General features: G+C 53.1%; 1 protein-coding gene across 2 annotated transcripts in view; it reads left to right on the top strand.

Annotated features, from left to right (window-relative positions):
• LOC125951630 (ankyrin repeat domain-containing protein 29) overlaps window positions 1–10,000 on the top strand; it is a 200,221-nt gene that overhangs the window by 222 nt on the left and 189,999 nt on the right. The window contains exons 1-2 of one of the 2 annotated variants that reach the window (XM_049680593.1): window positions 213–727; window positions 3,329–4,453. In XM_049680593.1, the coding sequence (XP_049536550.1) occupies window positions 4,442–4,453 (12 nt within the window). In that variant the 5' untranslated portion in view covers window positions 213–727; window positions 3,329–4,441. Of the gene's footprint in view, window positions 1–212; window positions 728–3,328; window positions 4,454–10,000 lie in introns of those variants that run through there. The other variant, XM_049680594.1, reaches the window with a different exon arrangement.

The following is a 10,000-nucleotide window of genomic DNA, read 5'->3' as shown; positions in this document are numbered from 1 at the left end:
GCATTCCTCCATCACCATCGCCACCACCGGGCGAGAGATACGATTATCGGTTGCCGCTCCACCGACCTCCTGCCGGCGGTAGCATGTAAAGATACCGTTTGTGGGGAGCACGCCTACCTGCTGCCGCCGCGGCCGGTGCACGCTGGCTTAATGATGTTTATATTTCCGATTTCAGTCGCTCAGCAGTCGCGTGCGAATCGTGATCCAAAACCCCCGGACGCACCACTACTTGAGGCGGCACAGAAGATACGGTGGAAAATTGTTTTAAAAAATTGCTAGACCTTCAAGTGCACCGCTCTCCGAGAACGAGCGCTCGAGAACGCAGAAACCCCAGAAAGTGTGTAGTGTGGTCGATCTTTCGTTGGTTTGAAGGTGGTTTTTCAATTTGACGCGCAACGCGAGATGAGGAACAAGTTTCGTTCGCTGTGAGATCTCCAGCCGTGGTCTGCCTTGTCGGTTGTGACGTCATTTGTTTATCTGTTAAACCGGTTATGGTGTCGGTTAGTAGTGCGCGGCGGTAGTGTTGACGTAGGTCACTGCTGGCCAGATGTTGCCAAGACAATGTGCTGGCTTTTAGTATGATCCTAGTGCACATTGATCGATCAATCGAGAAATTCTTCTCCAGTTCATTTTGTCGCGTTCGAACCGAGTGGTCTAGTTCCGTGAAGTGTATTTCTTTTTTTAGCTCGTTCAAACCGGTGGAGGAACTGCCGCATCGATAACAAACGTAAGCTACTTACCCGGCATCCTGGGAGGATTACATTTTCACCGGTTTCTAATGGGACTTTCGGAGGAAGGGGTGGGAGTACTTACAGAATTTCGCTATCGAACAAACGAACCGAAAGCAAGTGCCAATCCGGAATGCCAATTAGAGCGCTACTCAATTGGCACGGATGCGCGTAGTACATCTAGCGAGTTTGTGTGACTTTTCACAGACAAAGTTTTACTGCATTTCGCGGTACTACCGCATTGGGCCAAGCGTCGCAAAATTACCCTCCATTCACAGTGATTATGGGCAAACAAATTATTTAATAGTCGCTGATTACACACTCGTCCAAGTGGGAAGGCGCGGGTACACTCGTGAGAGTATCATTAAACACTTCATAGCGCTCCCTTGCTGGAGGGTGTGAGAAAGCGAGCACTAACAATCAAATGAGTTCGTCTGCGTTGTCGTCGTCGCCGTCGTTGTGTATAGCTTCGTTGGATCGATATAAAGGCTACCATCGGATCTTCTCCGGTTCATGTAAAGGACATGGCAGCTCGAACGGAACCATAGTTTGATGGCATCAATAATTAGCACCTTGAGGTCGAACCGGGAGAGGCACCGTAGGGTGACGGCGGTTGCAGAACACATCACAGGGCGGCAAACAACAGTCGAGGGCGAAAGAGAATGCTCGCTGTCGTACTCATCATTGGCATGCACCTATTAAGTCACTGTTAATACCAGCGACTCCTGTGCCACTTGACACACGTACATTAGGTACACAAACACACACACACACACACATGCCACTAGCCGGCCAAGGGAGTTTGCTCTGACATGATGGCGAGAAAGGGGTGCGACTAGGGGAACGGGCTAGGTCATGGTGCTAAAATTTGCACCATCTTCCCGGGCATCGACGCTGCGCGCTGTTGGAACCGTTTAGTACTAGGGCCATATCATTCACTGGCGTCCCCATCCACCCTCCTTCTTCCCAGCTCCTTACATCACAGAACTTTGTCGCCGAAAGTTCGGAATGCGTTTGCGGATGGATGGAGAAAATGCAAATCTATTATGGAGAGACTGAACGCGAGCTGCAAGTTCAAAGTTCCCATGACTTCTGACAGCGCTAGGGGTCGAGGTAGCAGAGTAGAACACGCCACCACCTTAACCGCACCCTTGCTCACACTGTTGGGTGTGCCGCGTGTTGGCGCTCTTTGGTAGAACGGGGGGTATCGGTTAGTTACGGAATAGTTATTTGCATCGGTATGCGCTGTCGTTGTCAATTGTTGGTTTTCAAGGAAAGGTAGTGGTACCAGCGTCACTTGTTAAGTGATAGCAAGCCAATTTCTCTGTGTAACCAGCAGCAGCAGCGTTACGCGGGGAAACCATTGTCACTGTCGGCTGCTGGTTGGTTGGCTAGCTCCGATACTCCTCTAGTACTCAATCATTCGCGTCACGTACGCGGCAGACGCTTGGATCCCGGCTTTCCTTGCCACCACCATGTGCATTTCCGGGCGGGTGGTCTAGCGGTGCGCCTAGATTGGTGTGAAACTTGGCAGCACTTCGAACTTTGGGGTATGCAAATTAGGAAATTCGAAAACAATACACACACACACATGGGCGCGCGCGCGCGTTGACTTCGAGTCACACCTGAAACCGCAACACGAGATGACGACTGCTGCTGCTGCTTCTAGTATGCCATGGCGTCGGTTGGGCTGGGCGCTTGCTCCGTCAAACTTTCTCAATTTTCTGTAATGTTTGAAGAAGCCACCTCTTTACCTTTCGGGGTGTTTAGTGCCGCCATGATGTCGCCCGGATGGATGTTTGGATCGGACCGGTTTACGGGGCTGCGGTTGGCGTCAGTTGCACGTGTCCCTTGTGCATATTTACCTTGTCGCCGTAGGAGTCGTGGCCAGCGCATTTTGACCTGATTTTTCGGCTAGCTGTAATGTCCTATTTTGTTGATCGCTCGTACGTACATGAAGCATGCTGTGGTTTATGAGATTATTTGAAATACGCAGGACCTTTACACACGGACACACATGCACACCAGGCGGTGTGTTCTACTTTACGTAACGCTCAATGTAGGCGCCGACGTTTTGAGCCGCGCCAAACAAAATTTCCAACTAGGAAATGAATTTGGCCTGCTTTCTGCGCGAAGCAAAAGTTTCACACAGAGAGAGAGCTCGCGAGTTCGCGCCCTTCCCGGGCGCGGTACAATAACGTTTGATCCTAGCAACCGGTCGACCGGCCGGCCGGTCGGCACACCGGGTATCATTATATCGGTTGCAGCAGGTTGCCCGGGGCCGCGCACCCCCAACGCCATCACGATGGTTGGCGCCAGAGAGTACCAGGACCGGCTGTCGGCGAATCCGAGATGGGCACCGAAGGGCAAAGTTTCTATAATTGTAGTTTAGCTAAAGTTTTGCAATATTCTACCTAGACGCGTGTAACACCGTCACTGCCAGAGCCGGATGGATGCAAATCGACTCCGGTCCGGTCGGTAGGGGGTCGCTTCCGCTCTACGGACCAAGTTTTGGCGACCACTGGCACTGGCAACCGCATCACCGTGTGTGCGTGTGTTTAAGCAATGCAATCTAATATCTTTCCCTTTTTCAATTTCAGATCCCCAACCGCGTGCCAGCTATCCGTAGGGCCGCAACGCACACACACACACACTCTCCCCGTTTGTCATTTGATCCTGAGGTTCCGAGTAGAGTTCCGCTGCAACGGAGCGCAACGCATTACGAGTGCCGGTGTGGTGCGACCGAGGAGAAGAAGTGCAAATCGAGATTGATCGAGAAACGCGCTGTCCCACAGCAGCATGATTGTTGGCCGCTAGCCAGAGCGCACAACGGACGCCACATTACAACACTATCGCCAGACGAGCGGCCAATGCGCCATAATTAAGACAAACGGTTACGCCGGCTTCACCCGATCGGAAGGACAGGGATAGGCGGCCGGATTGCGTTGTTTTTTGTTTTGCTCCATCCTAAGTAAATAAGCAAGCGCCGTTCCTCCCGGCCGGTTGCGAGTTTCCGGCTGCAACATTAATTGTGCAAGTGTACGAAAAACTGTCCAGCAAGCGGACGACCAACGCGAAGCGTGAAAAAGCGTGCGTCGATTCCCGTGAACGTCGAGCGCCGGACGACAGTGAAAAAAGCCATCCGAATCGGCCCTCCTTAATTGCTTTATTGCCTTCCGTTCGATCCGTTTCGATGGAGAATATGTTTGCTTGAACGACGCAGAGGCGCAAGCCCGTGCCGGCCCGTTTACGCGGCCACAAGTCACAAGAAACATTTTTTTCAACCTCGTGACAACCGTGACAAAACGCGCGCCGCGTGTGCAAGTAGGAAGTGAGTTTGTGTGTTTTTGTGTCATCATCTTGAAGTGTGTACCCATCGTACCGTTGTTGATCGTGTCGTCGAAGCAACCGTTCGAGATCACCCCGGCCATCTGAGCGCTTCCATCGGAAGCGCACGGAAGCAAACGTGTGTCGCCCTTTTGTGCGAAAGAATCAAGAACAACTCGTCTCTGCTCCAAGGGTGGTGGTCCCCCGGGAGGACGACGACAACGACGAGAGGATTTTGTGTGTCCATCTTTGTGAACGCTGCGAGCATAGGAATCGTTTTACTCACCGACAAACCCGGCCCGCGTCCAACCGAACCGGAAAGCGCTGGTGGCTGGCGAGCGGGGCAAGCCTCGCGACTCGCGGCAAATCGGATCACGGAAATTGGAATGTCATTGAAGGTAAGCGATACGCAGGGAGCCAGCGGGAAGTGCTCTTCGAGTTGGGGAAACTCTTTGGGGATCAGCGAGAGCCTCGCTACGAGGGCACAAAACGTTTCTGGTTCGGAAAATCGGTCCGCTTTCCGTTGCGTTTGCGTTATTAATTACACTATCGATTTATATAAATCCCCCCGGGGGGCGATTCGGAGAAGAGAGAGGATTAGAGAGGCCACATACACGACGTGGTGCGCTGTCTGGAGACAACCGTCTTCCCTGTACGCCACACCGATGGGGAATATCCTTCGTTGTTTTTTTGCTTCACTGATAGCGACGAATCTTGGAGCATTGACAGGAGCAGCTTATTAATGTATGTTGACCACAAAAGATGTGCCCCTCCACACACGCGCGCGCGCGTGTTGTCTGGTCGGCAGAAAATTAACTCGGAACTGAAAGATTTATTAGCCGAACCCAAAGCCGGCAGATCGACCGCCCGGCCGCCCGCCCGGTTGACGTGAGCTAAATATTTAATAATGCGCATTCAATTTAGATTTGGATTCTTCTAGGCCGGCACTAATGGACTGTGGGGACTCTCTGGGACCAGGGAGTGACTGGGCTCCCGCTCTCTTAATGAAAAGAAACAAAGCTAAATCACCGTCCAGAGCTAGGCCATGGGAAGGTGCGGAAGGGTTGAGGATTGGTAACATGCATCGGAACACTCTGGTCGTCGTCACGGCGTACACACATTTGCGCTGGGTGGCGTCCGTCTGACCGGCTCCCGGGCAAACACCGTTCCCTGCTAATTGTTCGTTCGAAAATGCAAATAGCGCACCGTCCGTGCGTATGTATGGTTCAGGTCGACTCGGCTTGGCTCGGCACGGCTCTACTCTTTCCGGTCGTGCACCATGAAAATGGGCCGGCCGACCGCTACTGCCGCCGTCGCCACCGCCCCGTGTGTCCGGGTGCAGTCAAGTCGAACAAATATTGATCTGACGATAGTGTATCAGAGAAGAAGAAGAGGCCCTGCCTCATCCTAGGTACACATACACACACGCACGCATACACGCATTAGCGATTCTTAGGGGCCCCGTGACTGTTGGCCTTCGTCGTTCTCCGGTGCATTCTGTTGCATATTGCACCGGGGAGCACTAGGTATGGGCCCTAAACGTACCGTGCCGGTTGGGCAGCCGGTTCCACCTCATCATCACGATGATGATGATGACGATGATTGTGATGATCGCCATGTGAGCACCGGGAAGCAGTAGGAACTTGAGAACTCGAGCAGGAATGGAACGGAACGGAACGGAACGGATGCAGAGAAGACACACCTGAGCATTACTCAATGCAGCAGTCAGTCGTACGGCCGTCGTACTTGATGCACAATCGTGTGTGTGTGTGCATGTGTGCATGTGTTTGCACTTGCTCTGGAGGCCCATCAGACAGGTCCCTCTTCAACCCCCCTCCCTTCGAATGCGATCCCTTCGTTCCATTAGTTGCCAAACGACTTGAGCGTTGAGCCTTGAGTTGCTGCGTCTTCCCATCGCATGTCTCTGGATCGTCGAGTGCAGTGCTCGCAGGCTAGCCAACCCCCCACCCCCCAGTGCCTAGTGCCTCGACACACTGTGCCTGGCGAGAGATTGGCGAGTGAATGGGCCGAATGCGAATGGTTCTCGGCGAGTTTATTGCCGGTTTATAGTGCGTTCGGTACGCGATTAGCTGCTTCACGGGTGCCTGGTCCCGTTTTATGGAACCCATCTGGCCATACCTATCTCGACTAATAGGTGCAGCCTTCGGATGCAGCCGTTCACCTACGATACGATGCCACGATGGCAGCTCATCATGCAGAATTGTAGGATTTGGATGCAGTGGAAAAAGAAAACGGCAAATCGGTGGAATTCGAGTTCAAGCTCTCTACTTGACTTGAACCGGTGGCCATCCACACGCGGGGGGGTTTCGTTGCGTTCACCGCCGGTGAATGCCGGGGCCCGAAAACGGGCTTTCCAGCTGGTCCCCCCAGCTGTCGATAATCCGTTATGATCGGTTCGGCTTCTACCCCCGAAGGTGACGCGCGAGAGGATACACTGTCCGTGTTGACCCAGTTTTTTGTTTTGCACACTCCCGAGGTGCAGATTGTCAATCGGTTGCCAATCGACGGACGCATGGCATGGCGGCATGGCGTCGAGTTCAAACAGTGACAGAGTGAGTATGTCCTCGGGACGACCGGAACGACCGGAACGCATCGGGATCTTATCATTGCCAACCCCCCATACAATTCGGGGCTCGATGCCGCTGGCGGCATCGTTTTCGTTTCATATTTGGACAAGAATTTATTAACACTTTCCACGTCGTGTGCGCGCGCGCCCGGGCCCGGCCTCGGGATGATGATCGTTGTCGTGGTGCTGAGGAGGATGTTGACGATCGACACCACCTAGAAACGGCGCCAATTTGGCGAACATTTATCGTGCGTTCATCATGCCATCGATTGCCCTGTGGGGACGGGCCGCCAGCTTGTCCCTTGGTCGACACTGTCACCGGTGAGTTGGACGATCTCCGGGTGTCACTATGCGCCGCTACGGATTAATGGACAACGGGCGCACCAGACGCCGGACGACATCATCCTGTGCAAATATTGGAATGGTTCGTGTTCGCCTTTTGCGTGCCGTGCCATACCGTGTGCGCGTCGAGAAGGTATTCGAGTAGGACCAGGAATTAGCTGGATGTTAATTTGCTGTCCCGCTTTTAGCGGGCGGAGGATGTTTTGTTAGGAACTTAGCCACCACCCCCCAGCCCGGCTCCCGGATTTGGTAATGTTCCATTAGTGTTTACCGCTGCCGGCACTGAAATGTGATAGAAGCTGGGGGATCATCTTCGTTGGCGGTGGTCTGCGAACAATTTAAGGAATGGTAAAGTCCCCGGTCGCCGGTTCGGTTTTTGGAATTCAAAAATCTCACTCCAAACCGTCCTGTTTTGTGGAGGGACAGGAGCAGAAGAAGAAGAAGGAACAGGGGTCCTGTCAATTAGGGTCAGATTACGTGGTTCTCTCTCCCTCTCTCTCTCTCTCTGTCTCTCTTGGAATGAAGATACCATACCATAACTGACGGCACACAGAACCCAGAAGCAGTTACGGTTACGGTTGATGGCGAACTCGGTGGCGCGATCCGGTTGCTCCCGGTGTTGGAACCGGTGTTTCTCTGTGTGTCTGTGTGTGTGTGTGTGTGTGTGCTAACCCTGAGCACAGGTACGGTGCACGATGCCTGTCATGTGTCTGGCGCGTTTCGCTGGCCACAATATTGATGATGTTGTTTCTTGGTAGTACCCGGCCCGGACTAGTTGGCTGGCGTTCGTTCGTTCGTTCGTTCATGGTGGCGGCTTGGCGTCCGGAGAGCACAAAGAGCAGCAGCAGCAGCAGCTACTGGTCACACCAGTCACCAGTAGCGCCCGGTTACCCGATGGAACGCCATCGTCGTCGTCGTCGTCGTCGTCTGTGGTGGATTATGTTGCCATTTTTACGATGATTCTGCCTCCTCCCTCCTCCTACTGTGACTGTGAAACCGCAAACTCTAGCGTGCGACAAGAGAAGGGGGCGGCAGCACTCTGTGGGTGTTGTGCGGTTTGATGGTTTGACGCATGATCGGGTTTTTCCTTTTTCGTCAATTTTTCGCCCCGAACTCTCTTCTCTCCGGTTTTTGCGTTCTAACGGGGGTGGGGGAAAGAAGGGCGGGAATGCTTATGAACCGATGAAGGATGGTCGTCACGATCGACTGGTTGGCAGAGTAGGGCTGGCGTTGGTGTATAGTATTTCGAGAGCTCAAATCTGCATTGTTGCAGTCGTGCTTCTCGTGCTGTGCTTTGTCGTCTGGCAGTGCTGGGCAGCTAGCTGGCTTATTGTAGCTGGCGATGTGCAATGTCCTGTCCAGTCCCCGGTCCAGCAGTTAGCCAGTGAATTGTTTGTCGTAAAGCAGCACTTGATTGACAGATCCTTTATTTTGCATCCAGGTCCAGGGCTTGCATTGCAGGAGCACCGTAGCGCTCGTTAGATGATACTACAATAACGTCCAGACATCTTCTGGGAATTTGCAAAGTGTCGGAGGAAGTACACGTCAGTAATGAGCGCTGACTTCACTGTTAACAAGACCGCACACGGCTTGCACCGCTCCGATACTCCCTTAACCGAATTTGGAATCGAGACACAATCGACAAACACACTGGGATGGGCTTAAGTGGATGCGGCGGCATCCACAAAATGGACTTGTCGACAGCGGACAAGCTGTGCGGCGCTTAAACTGCTAAAATGTTCGCCTCCAGTGGCCTATAAATATATTAGCTCGTACAAGAGCGTATTCGAATCGAACGGTTATCGGACGACGCCATCCATTGCGGGCTCCATTAAGGGGCGGGCGTGAGTTTCGCCATTTGCTCTGGTGTCGTTAATTGACAATCGGAAGGTTTGGACACCTGCGCACGACCAGTCGTTGTCAGCCGGTGTAACAACAGCAGGAGTGTCAACCTTTGAATCAGTAATAACCGATTCGACATCGGTTCCGGTTGCAAGTGCAAGTGCTGTAAAACGCGAGGGGTATTTTTAGTTCGTATTCCTCCAAGAGTTCCTTCCAAGCATTTGGGGAGGTGACTCAACGTCTTACGCGATCGGCCACAAAGGTAGCGAGCGACAGCGACAGTACTGAGACACACAGATCCAGCGCACTACATTCTTGTCCCTTAGGTATTCTTGGCCATGGCCTGGCAGTAGTAGTAGCTTGGTCTTGGGGCCCCAAATCCTTGTCGAAAGTTCTGGTAGTTTTGCATATTTTATAACCAAATTTGCTCAACCGCGTCACCGTGTCGCGAGATTCGCGCTAGTTTGGCAGCGGTAAAAGGAGAAAAATTCCTTTTTGTCCCCTTCCCACGCTCATCGCGCAGCTTGCTACTCGTCTTCCGCTGCAGTTCGCGCGATAGTACCGCACTTTTGAAGTGTTTGATGTTTGAGCCCGCTCGGACCCGGGGGGGTTGGGTTGCTGAATGTTTCGACGACGGAAAATGTTCCGCTCCTCTCCTCAAAACCACTCCACACTCCCAACTGCCAGGCCACTAGTTCTCTGGTGCGTTCTGGTGCCGCAAAATGGCCGTTGGCGATCGTGTTACCGCTGTCTTCCTCTCTTTCGCTTCTGCAAAAGTGCCGGCTTCATGTACCGGGAGTACCGGGAGTGTTTCGGGAAAAACCCATTATTACATCGAGCCCTCAAGTGGACCCCCCCTCCGACGATGATGATGAGCTGAGAAGTGCGGGTGGGTTGCTAGTGGCGCGTGGCGCGTCGTCCGCGCCGGGGCGCAAACTTTGTACGTCCGCTCTCAAGTTGTACGTCCAACCGGGCCGGTCCAGGCTAGTTTTATTCGCAGACTGAGGTGGTCCGCGTTGTTAAGTTTACGGTCCCAGTCAAAACACTCAAAAACTCGATTCGAAATATTCACCATTTTCCGACGGCGGCGGAAGGGAGAGAGGGGATGTTCTTGGGATGGAAAGGTGAAGGCCAACCATGGCCGGCTCGCGCTCGATGGATGGATGGATGGGTG

Source organism: Anopheles darlingi, chromosome 2 (genome assembly GCF_943734745.1).
Source record: "Anopheles darlingi chromosome 2, idAnoDarlMG_H_01, whole genome shotgun sequence".
Lineage (NCBI taxonomy): Eukaryota > Metazoa > Arthropoda > Insecta > Diptera > Culicidae > Anopheles > Anopheles darlingi.
Note: the sequence above shows the minus strand (reverse complement) of the source record. Positions and strands in the feature narration are given on the sequence as shown.